A 12,002-nucleotide genomic window follows, 5' to 3' on the forward strand; every position below is an offset into this window, starting at 1 on the left:
CATCTTCCCGCATGCATGTGAACGTCTTCCCTCCACGCTTCCGTGTGACCGCCTGGCCCTGCCAACACCAGCCAGCAGCCTGCTGGGCCGCCCCCGCATGCCCACTGGTGACCACATATCCCAGCCTCTCCCTGCTTTATGGGATCCTTCCCTAAAGCTTTCCCTGGAAAGAACTTTCCCCTTTCAGGAGAAGACACATCCTGTCAGGTTTAAACTGTGCTTGATACTCTGTTAAAGTCATTTGGAAATTGTGACCTCGTCTGGGGACCGTGGGTTTGGCTGTCCTGATTTGTTTGGCTGTCTTAATCTCTTTTCCACTCAGCGAAAAAAGGGGAGTCTCTACTAGCATCGTGACCACAGTTATTTATCAGAGGAACCCACAAGCAGGAGGCCTCATGGTCGGTGGGAGTTGGGTAGGACCAGGCAGTTGCCCGTGAAGGCACCACAGCCCCGGGCCCTTGTCACGTGGTCGACACTCTACCAAGAGGGGAGGTGGCAGCTCTCCTGGGATTAGAAATGCGGAAGGGAGATCTCACAGTGCAGTTCGAGGAGCCCACCACCCAAAGTCAGCTTCCTCAGAATGACTGGACTTGATAGGACCACCAGCAGATGGGAATTTTCCTAACACCCATGGGAGGTGGGGACAGACCAAAATGTTTAATATTAGGTAAAAAAAAAAAAAAAAAAAAAGTACAGAGAAAGTATGCCTAATTTGAGGGTTGAAGTGACAGTGGACTCTCATATCTCTCTTCTCCCTTCAAAAAGTGAGAGACAGTCATCACTAGCTCCTCAGCTGCCACCTCCTTCAGCCCAGAGGACACTGGTTTTTAACACAGGTGGCAGGTGTGAGAGGCTCACTGGGCTGCCAGCAGTCTGCAGTATTGGACTGGTTTGCTTCCAAGCCCTGTCTTGAGAAACAAATTCTTTTCCTGCTAAAAATGAAAAAATTGTAAGCACAGCTCTGTGGCAGAATGCTTAGTCATTTAGATTGCTATTTAGTATTCAGGCCCTTTAAGAGGTGGAACTGCTGCTTTTTCTTTTTTTTTTTTTTCCTTCTTATTTTAATGGTTTTTGAGGGCACAGCTTCTAAGAACTGGAAGCTGAATAAACTCTATTGACAGATAACATTGAATCACTTCAGGACCGAGGGAAAATAAATACAGAGGTTTATTCGCAGTGGTGACTCCGCTGTTTCTTTTCAGAAAAACGCAGGGAGGGCAGGTGTCTGCGGTGGCGGCATTAGGCAGAGAATGTGGGTGACAGAGAGATGGGACTTGGGGTGGGGCCACGTGCTCCATCATTGTCCTATATTCATGCTCCGGAAGCTCCTGAGTTAATTCTGGGACCGGGAAGCAAAGAGCCGCCCCAAATCCTGAGCACATATGTGAGATTCGTGTACTGATGTCTCTGGTGGAGGATTTTTTCCACACATTATGTAACAGTTGTCCCTTGTTCCTGGACTGTGATGCTTGCCAAGTCACTAGGTGGGCAGAGTTTCATCGGAGATCCAGTTTATCTTGTACATGCTGTGAAAGATATGAGGGGACAGAGAAGGTGGACTCCCTTCAGACCGCAGCCACTTAATGCCACCAGTCAGAAGGACAGCTGGAATATAAAAATATGCCATGCTTTCAGTGACCCTGCTTGTGAAAATTCAGGGTTATCAAACATAACCAAGTCACATACTTGATTATGCCTTTGGCTTAACAAAATTGTTGGCTCTACGATCCCTTTGGTAAACTTTGGTGAAATACGCTTTCCACGTGATTGCCACATTCAAGGTCTATGTGAAACTGAACCACAGGTATAGTGTGCTTTGGAAAAAGGATTTTTGTAAAGGCTTCAGCTGCAAAGGCAATTTGAGCTGGCTGTTCCCAGTGTCCTACTTGTGACAGGGTTTCTCAACAGGCTGCGGCATATGATAGGAGCATGGGTCAGAAAACCGTGGTTTGGGGGGGGTTCAGAGCTTGACTCACAGCTTCCTGGGGTAGGTGTCTTGGTTTCTGGTCCTCTTGGCATGTGAGGAAATGCCTCTTTACTGTAGCTCCTGGGTCCTCGCCTTATCTTCCCGCCCCCTTCCCCCCGACAGGGTGGTCCAAGGGGAGCCCAGATGAAAACCCTGGGTGTAGGATCAGAACAGCCCTTCAAGTGTCATTTTGCCTTCATATCAGGTGTCCAAGACAAACATTTCCTCTTGGGCATCTGGGTGAGGGAAGAAAAAGCAGTTGGCTTGAGGAAGTACCCATCTCCTCAGCTCTAGGGCCTCTGCCCTCCCCCACCCCACCCCCTGTACCATTGGGGCAATTAGGTCACAGAACCTGGGCCAGATTTCAGGGTGAGCTCTCACTGCCTGCATTAGCTCTCAGTTCCTCTCGTTTCATAGTGGCTTTTCAGAGCCACTGTGTCCTGTGACAGGGACTTGCTGGAGCACAGCAGCTGCTCAGCCCTCAGGGTTACAACAGTGATAAGCACGTCTCAAATGAATGTGATAAATAAGAGATGCACCGCAGCTGGGGACACTTGCCATCGCTTACCTGTCGAACCTGATGACTAGGAAGTTTCTTTCTCCAGAGCCTTAGATTTCAAATTAGAAATATGTCTTATGTTCTTCCCTCTAATTCCTTTTTCAAGCCTCGATTTGTCCATTTTTCTTAGGGTAATTATCCTCTCCACCCCATGGATGCTGTAGGAACACATTTGTTTTGGTGAGAAAAGGGTTGCTTTAAAACTATGTTAGCTAGACTAGCATTTCTGGTTGTTTACCTACATAGATCAACACCCAGTAGCTATTTTAACCTGTACCGTTTTAGTCCTATGACACAGTAAGATACAAGTTGTTTTCGTTATATTTTTTAATCAGATACATTCATTCTGATTCATACTGATGTGTATCCTTTTTTTCCTTCAAATTCTAATCCAATGCAAGAATTTCACTTGTGTGATTGCCAGGAATAGTAGGCATTAACTATGAAATAATTTTACCAGTATTGTTAGTTCCCTGCTATTATTAATAAATATCTGAATTCTCTAATATCCACCCCTAGTTAAGACCACAAAGGGTCTCTGCCCTTATGAAACTTTTTAGGGGTTGACTAGGAAGGAAAAAATTATTTCTGATAAACTTCAGTTATGTTCCATATTCAAATGAGTTGGTCACATTCAAGATGGGGGACGTCACTAAATGAGGTGCAGTGCCATTTTTAGTCTAGGTTGTTGGATGTGATGACAGCCACACTGAAAAGCCCTTTGAGACAGTGAAGATTCTGGCCTCTGAGCCATTATTAGAGAAGGAGAGTATAGTACCCAAAAGAAGGGACCACTCTCTTCTAAATTTTGTACAGTGACATGTTTATTGACAGTACTCATTCATTCATTCATTCATTCATTCATTCCACAAGTATTTACCACGTACCTGGCATTGTTAGCCCCTGAAAATACCTAAGTAGAAGACATGGTTCCTGTTTTCTAGAGCTGCACACAGTCTAACAGGAGAGACAGTTATATTAACTGTAACATAAAACAGCGTGGTCTATGCAGTGATAACCATACCCACGGGGGGTTATGGGAGCACTGAGGGCCCAAGGCCTAGCTTTTCACAGGGCGGTGATAGGGAGAAGAAACGGAAGCGTCCCAGCAGCCTTCCTGGAGGAGGTGGTGTCAGAGCTGCATTTAAAGGCTGGATTTGGAGCCAGGCTAGTGTTTGAGTCCTGGTTTTGCCACCTGCTGGCCATATGACTTTGGGTAAATTATATAACCTCATTAAATCTCAATTTTGTCATCTAAATAATGCAGATAGCATTGTTACCTGCCTCAAAGAGTTGTTTAAAGATTAAATGAGATAATATATATATGTATTCTCACAGTGCCTGAAACATGGAAGGTTCTCTAAAACTGATAGCCACCACTGCTATCACTCATCATTGTCATCCTTCGCCAGAATTCACAGTGAAACATTTTTATAAGGAGAATTAATTTAGCTGTATATATATATCACAAAGAGAAGGAACTTTGGCAAAAGTTCTGGTTCGTTCATTTGTAGACCAAACAAAGCAGTTAATCCAAAAAGCAAAATTAGCCCCTCCAAAAGTCACAAGTCCGTGTAGCACAGGAGCCACGAACCTGGTAGAAAATTTGCAGAATTTTTCTAGAGCACTAGTTTATTGTATGTCGTTACTTTTAAATAAATAGTGACTGTTTATTTTAAACATGTCTGTTTTGATTTCTAATATGGTAAATATCAATAGATATAACTCATGCAAACAAAATCTCTTTAGTGTTCTCAATAACTTCTCAGAGTCTAAAGGGATTCAGAGACCAAGAGGCTTGAGACACACTGTTCCCCAGATTGTTGAGTTACAGTGGGGCAGGAGAGCTCACGTGGGCTGCCACGTGTAGAACACGCCTTCAAGCTTTGTTTGACCAAATGTTAGTAACATCTGCTTCCTGTCTCTCCAGGTCAGTGGGTCTCAGTCTTAGCTCCATATTGGCCTCAGTTGGGCGACTTAACAAACACATGCACGGCCCCACCCCTGGAGCTAGTGATTCAGTTGGTCTGGGGTGTGGCTATGGCCTCATGAATTTTGTAAATCCCCAAGTGATTCTGAAGTGACGCCAAGGTTGAGAACCACTGTTCAAGATGGGGAGAAAGTAAGCCAGCGAGGTAATGTCCACGTATAGCAACCTCGCTGATTTAACTGATAGTTGCTACTAAAAGTCTCAGGGAAAGTATGTCAAGTCCTTGCTATCCAAGTTAAAATATGATTTTTCCATAAAAAAGGTTAAACACAAAATAAGGCCCCCAAAATCAACAGCAGTTTAATCAAAATTGCTGTTAAGACTTTTTTTTTTTTTTAAGTAGTCAGACACACTTTGTCTAAGCGAGGTTGATTTTTGCCGAACTTTATCAGTTCTCCTATAGCAGAATGGCATCAATTAGTGACTTTTAGCTGGGCCTCAAGTTCCTCCTTCTTGTGTGACAGCATTCACTCTGGAGGACGCAGCGGTCCTCTCCCAGGGGCACACGCCTCTTGCTGGTCCTCTTGCAGGACATTTGGTCCTGTCCACAGTGTCCTCTAAGATATTTCATGCACGCCAAAAGTTACTTGATACTTGGTCCTTCCCAAAACATCCACACTTAAAACATCCGTGGGTTCCAGATTTCAAGGATCTTCTTGGCAAGGACCAAATGTCTCCATGGACCTTTCGGATAGGAGCAAATGTGACCAAATGTCAAGGACCTTTTCGCGTGGACCAAATGTCTCCATGGACGTTTTGGACAGGACCAATGTCTGAAAATCACTAGTCCTCGCAGGCAAGTCGGCCTGTGGATTACCCAGAAGGTAGATCCCATTCTGGCTTCCTCTACCTCCCGTGACTCACGTGCACCAAACCCCCACCGAGGGATTTGAGTGTGTGTAGAGGAATCCATGTTTCCTTCACGTTGGAACAGTCAAAACACAACCTCATTTGTTCCCAAAACACAACATGGATGGCCAGTCTAGTGCTGCAAATACTCTTAAAATGAATAAATTACCCTGCTTTTCAAAGCCCCACAGAAATCACTTTTATGCTCACAACTTCGACTTATCCAGAGTATAACCAACTCGACTTATTTCAGTGGTCAGCACCTGTCTTTATATCTTGTCACTGTTTTAAACCTTCTGATAAGTTGATAGTCACCACTAATGACGTTGCAATGTTCATGTCCATATTAAACTTTATGATGAATTATAAATTAAGAATGTTGCCAGTGAATATAGATATCGACAGTTTTAAATTTGAAATAACTGAGACCCCTGCTCTCAGTTCTGAAACCGTACCTCCAAGAGTGAATGTTGGGAAGAGTGGGGAACAAGCCCTGGCTTGAAGGTGGTATCCAAACATGACTCATTCGATTTCTGAATGGAAATTCTTTCACCACATTCCTTTGACCAGTGAATGTGCTCAGTCTGCTCCCACTCTTATCCTTTCAGAACAGTAGGATCCGTGTAAGAGGTAGGCAGCTCCAGCTTCTGAGCCCCAGGCACCTTTGCTGTCACCCGTCCTCCACTAGCCTAGTGGTAGCCTTAAGAATAGACTTCTGTTTATACGCAGGGCAAAAGTGCTTTCCCTAGAGTTAAGTCATGTTCTAGAATATGGTTCCAAATCTAGGAGTGTTGCCTACCTCCTGAAGGCCAGGCAATGAAATAAATGGGAAGTTGCTGGGTTTGTCTTGAGAATGGCCCCCATCTACTCCAAGTACTATCCCAGGAGGCCAGGATGACTCCTTCCTCCACCCCACACTGTTTCCAGATTTAGGCCCTTAGAGCGGTGCTTTGTAAGTTCACTGTGTAGACTTTATCTATGCCATGTTTTAACAGGTGTGTCATAGCTGTGTGCTAGCTATACCCTGCCCTGCCCCCAACACTCACACGGTACAGTCTGAGCTTCTGGAGGGGGCGCTGGGCATAGCATGTGCTCTGGTTGTTGACTAAGAGATTAGCTAAAGCCAAGGGCAGAAACTAAGGTTCCAGCTGTAATCGTTGTATCTTTATGGACAATAAAACTTAGAAACATCCTGGGGAAAGGGGTGTGTGTATGTCTTGAACTCATGTCTGTGTGTGGGAGGCGGCGGGTGGTTGGTTGGTTGGGTCTGTCCTTTCACTTCTGATGCCGTCTTCTCAAAAACCTCTCACAGGCTCTGTCCATGCCACATCGGTGGCAGCCTCAAGAGTGGAGCAGGCCCTGTCAGAAGTGGCCTCATCTCTGCAGAGCAGCGCCCCCAAGCAGGGCCCGCTGCACCCCTGGATGACGCTGGCACAGATCTGGCTCCATGCAGGTACCGCTCTGCCCCCACTGGGCCTTCCACCCCACCCCACCCACAGCCAGAGGCTGCAGGGTCCTGTGGGCATTTGCCTCGTTGGCCTACAGCCCTTCATCAGGAGAAACCAAAACTGTAGTCACACACCAAAATGGTATTACAGTAAACCCCCCCCTTATCTACAGGGGGTATGTTCCAAGATCCCCAGTGGATGCCTGAAACTGCAGATAGTACCAAATACTACATAGCTATGTTACTTCCTATGTATACATGCCTATGATAAAGTTTAATGTATAAATTAGGCCCAGTAAGAGGTTAACAACAATAACTACTAATGGAATGGAAGCGCTTTCTGGCTTCTCTTTGGCCTGTCAAATCACCATCATCATGACTCCTGTACTCTGGGGTCATTATTAAGTAAAGTACGGGTTACTGCACACAAGCTCTGCGATACTGCAACAGTCGGTCTGACAACTGAGACGACTACTAAGTGATTAAGGAGTGGGTACTATATATACATATATATAGCGTGGATATGCTGGACAAAGGAGGGAGTCACATCCCAGGAGGGACAGAGCAGGACTCGCGAGATTTCATCATGCTACTCAGTACGGTGTGTGATTTAAAGCTTTCTTTAAAGACTGGTTTTCTTCCGGAATTTTCCATTTAATATTTTCGGACTGCGGTTGACCTCAGGTAACTAAAACCGCGTGAAAACGTGGATAAGGGTGGACTACTGTACTTCTGTGCAGGAACCATGACTTACCCTGTATCTGCCCATTCCTCCCTTGCCTCAGTACCCCGATCCAGAGGCTGGCACAGAGCAGGCATCCGGGAAAGATTCTCTGAATCAGACTTCCTGGATCCCAGGGAGCTTGCTGTGTGGGGTGCAGGGTTTGTACTGTTGCCGGAGCCAGAGAGCTACACCTTAGACTTTCTTCTCAGGACACAGCATAGCACAGTGTCCCGAGCCCAGAAGTCTGGGAGTCCTGCAGACTTGGAGTGGAGTCCCAGCTCTACGACTTAGCAGCTGTATAGACTTGAGTTAATAGCGTCCCTCTCAGCTTCAGTCTCCCCATCTGTACAGTCGGGTTAATAGTGCCCATCTCCTAGGGCTGATACACAGTGCGTGGCACACCCTGCAGTGAAGTCTTGGAGTCCCCAGGAGAGGGGACAGGTGTATAGATGACACAGGTGCCCTATCAAAGCCAGAGGACTGGCGGTGTGTCCGATGTTCCCACTCTCTGATGGCACTCCTGGTAATTCACGGAGAGGGAGGTGGGTACAGCAGCTGCTGAGCTGGAAACTCACCTAGGAAGGTACAATTGCCCCTCCAGTTTCACGCGGCTGTTTCTGTATAGCTGGAAATCCCAAAAATAAATCCAGCACACAGGCCTTTTAGCAACGAGAACCCCGCTGTACAGCCTCTGAGCCGGTGATGGCTGTTGATTTACTTACATATTTATATTTCTACATCAAAGGTAACGTCTGTCCCTCCACGTATCACTTGATCAGCAAGACCCCACCTGGGCCTTGCAGGTTTGCCTTTCAGGGTGGGTGGTAAAAGCCCAAATTTGGCTGAGGAAAGTGCTTATTATCCACTGTTGTCCATCTGTTTACTCCTTTTTTGCCAAGGCTAATTGTATGATGTTCAACCTCGTTTGGACCCATTGGCAGATCTTCATATGTGAAAACATGGTTGGATTTACCTGGCTTTGGCATGTCCCAGAGCCAAGCTCAGCCAGCCTCTTCTGTGTCATCATCTTTAATTGAGCCATAACAACTACCGTAAATTAACAAATGATATTCCTCTAAGCCGAAGTACAAAAGAGGGATGATTCATGAGGGTGCTGACTGTTCTTCCTGCACAGATGCTTGCCAGCACTGGGCCTCTCCCGGGTCCTCCATGAGCCAGGGCAGGGCCGCGGCAGTGACGCCTTCTTCCACAGCTCTCCTGCGGAGAAGCCCTGTCCCCGGGCCAGGCCTGTGTGTCCTAGTCAGTCGCCTTCACGAATGATTGCAGAGAACAGAAAGGACTATGGTTTTAGTGTCGGGCCACCAGAGAGACTGGCTGAACCTGCAGAGCCAGTGCGGGGACAGGGCTGTCTCTCAAATTGGGCATGAAGTCCAGTTTCTGAAGGGCCAACATCTAAAACACCAGAAGGGCCGAATGCTTCCTTCTGGGCTGGAACTCGCCCCCTTGAGCTTACGGGCACTGCTTCTCTAGCTTGCTTCTGGGAAAAGTTAATCCCTGAGTGAGAGTCACTAGTGGCTTGCTGCCCCCCACTTAGTTACCCACTGTTCTGTTCCCCTTTGTGGGGCCTACGATGACTCTTGGGAGGAAATTTGGTAGCCACTTGTTAGAACATTAGAGCTACCCTTGAATTTTTATATAATCATGTAACATCCATGTCTCATTGCTGTAGCCAATAGGACAGAATAAAGCTCTCCCGCTAGTTAACGGGTATGGCTTTTAACATTCTACAAGTTGATGGAATTGAACTTATGGTAATCGAGTGTCATACCTGCCTGATAAACTCTGGGCAGAATATGCATACTGCTTGCGCGCATATAGTGAATATTATATGTAATTTGAATGAATGGAGTAAATTAGAATCTTTATAGGATTTGTGCCATATTGATTCTTTCAAAGCAATGACTTTGAGTCAAGATTTAGAAGCCTATCACATATTCGCATAGTCTTTGAAGAGGTAAATTCAGAAGAAATTCAAAAAGACAGCCTCACTGAACTGTAAAGTTTTGCCATATGTAGTTTGAGCTCTGCTGCTCTGAGAGGCAAAATAAAAGTGACCCGTGTTTTTTGACAGCCTATGGAAACCAGCTAACATCTGCGTCCATCAACAGCTCTAGCAGTACTGCCAGATTCTGTAAATTCTGCGAGCTCTAGAAGAAACTAGTTAGACCAAAGCCTAACACCCAAGGCCCTGGTATTTCTGTGGTGTTGGTGGGTCTCTTCTCTCTCGGTTGTTTTTTCTGGTGAGATGAGCATTGTGGGAACACGTGGTGGGAGCCCCGGGGGGCTCCAGATTTCAGGCTCACTGGTCAGGTCACTCTGAGACGACCTCAGGTTTCCACTCCATTGTATGAGAGGGTCCCTGGGCCACTTGTATGCCCACTTGAATGGCAAAGAGATCATGAATAGGACACCTGAACCTCGTCTGCTCTTTGAGGAATCTGGCCGAAGGCCAGAGGGGAGCACCAACCGAGGTAGACCAGGTATGCTTGACCACACAGCGTCACTCCTTCCTATGTGACGGACCTGAGCCTTGGGCTCCCTCTTCCCTCAGGCCTTCCTCCTCCTGACCTGGACTCCTCTGGTCACTCAGTAGCCGACCTGCCTGGTTTGCACATGTTTTGTGCGTTGGTTTGTTTGGACCTACGTGACAATTTTTTTAAAAATATTTTTGAATAAATAATACATGCATTTGTTACACAGTTGAAAAGGTAAAAAAGACATAGAGTAAAAAGGCTCCCTCCTACCGCTGAGCCTCAGTCACCCTCACCCACAGGCACCCACTGTTAGCAGTCTGTGTACCTTCCAGAGATGTTATACACCCTCGGAGATCACTGCTTATCAGCACATAAGGCCGACTCACGCTTTGTAACAGCTGCATAGTAGAAACCCATTGTATGAATTTACCATAGTTTAACCAGTACTCTCTTGATTTAACACTTAGATTATTTCTAGTATTTCGCTGTTACAATGTGGATAATGCATCAATAAGTATCCTTACATGTATTGTTCTGTATCTGTAAGATAAACTCCTAAAAGTGGAATTGATGGATCAAAGGGTATATACTCTTTAATTTGATAAATTTTGTCAGGTTGCCTCCACAGAATTATGCCAATTTACATTCCAGTGAACAATGTGTGAATGCCCATTTTCTCACGTCCCTCCCACCCCACAAATTATCAAACTTCTGGATCTTTGCCAATCTGAAGGTGAAAATGGTATTTCAGTTGTCTGTTCATGGCTTCTGCCCATTTATCTTCTTAGATACTGAGTGTTTCTTTTTGATTTGTAAGCATTTATTATATGTCAAAGAAATTTGCCTTGGGTCTGTGATATGTGCTAGAAATATTTCCCCTCATTTTTATTTTGTTTGTGTTTTTTGTCTTCTTGCCAGATTTTTTAAATACAGTTATCAATCTTCTATTTATGGCATCTAGGCTTCATAGGCTATTTAGAAAGCAGCTACCCATTTTTTATGGTCTCTTTTCCCGAAAGTTCCAAGTATCTTCCAGTGCCATTTGTATATTCATCATTGTATGAAGAAGGTCAGAGAGGTAATTTCCTCTGCTTTGCAGGACAGCAGGAGTCAGGAGGCTGAGTCAGAGCATTCTAGGAGATTACACCTCAAAACACATCTCACTAGGGCCATCCAGCTTCTTTAGAATGCAACCCTTACTGTTGACCGTCGGAAATTCATAGTCACAGTAATTCAGAGTTGAATCAGAGCCTCTCCCAAGCCACACAGCTTCTTGGTGCCCGTCTTTCAATTCCCACACTGGGATGGCAGCTAAAAATGACTTTGCAGTAGGTGGTTAATTTCTGCTTGTTACTTACTAATAATTATAGCTTTTACTTTGGCACCTCTCACAGTCGAAACCAACGGCTATTCTTAGATGTGCAAGATCAGATTTTCAGATTTCTGCTGGGAATTTAAAGCTGTGATACTCTCACGAATTCCTTGGCCCTGGCCTGGCCTGGCCCCTTCGCCCCTCCCCCAACCAGGCCCCTCCCAGCCACCTGGGGCTGCCTCAGCAGGGTCCAGGGACAGTCCTGTGGCACGGCCACCCTGAGGCCACCCTGACGAAATGAAGACAGCTCCCAGACAGGTGGTGTTGTCACCGCACCGGGAGCACCTGTGGGAGGGAACGCGCGGTGCCCAGGGCTCACGCCTGCCTGACCCAGAGCCAGCCTTGATCAGTCAGCCCCACCAGACCTGCCCCTTCCTCTGCCCCGGGCGGTTTAATGAATGGTCTACAACTAGCAGGTGACTAGCGTTTATCCAGGACCATGCATGTGTCAGACCTTATTCAATGGACTTTGTCTTCACCTGTTTAGTCCTCATGGCAGCCTTAGGAGGTACAAAGATTCTGTTCATCTCATTTTACAGATGAAGACACTGACACAGCTGTCAATCACTTGCCTGGGGTTACTTGGCTAATAAGTGGAGA

General features: G+C 46.0%; 1 protein-coding gene across 11 annotated transcripts in view; it reads left to right on the plus strand.

The window, feature by feature from the left end:
* Window positions 1-12,002, plus strand: part of TTC7B (tetratricopeptide repeat domain 7B) — a 238,820-nt gene that overhangs the window by 183,939 nt on the left and 42,879 nt on the right. For all 11 annotated transcript variants that reach the window (XM_074327043.1, XM_074327041.1, XM_074327049.1 and 8 more), the window contains one exon: window positions 6,677-6,817. In XM_074327043.1, the coding sequence (XP_074183144.1) occupies window positions 6,677-6,817 (141 nt within the window). The remainder of the gene's footprint in view (window positions 1-6,676; window positions 6,818-12,002) is intronic.

Source organism: Rhinolophus sinicus, linkage group LG03 (genome assembly GCF_036562045.2).
Source record: "Rhinolophus sinicus isolate RSC01 linkage group LG03, ASM3656204v1, whole genome shotgun sequence".
Classification (NCBI taxonomy): Eukaryota; Metazoa; Chordata; class Mammalia; order Chiroptera; family Rhinolophidae; genus Rhinolophus; species Rhinolophus sinicus.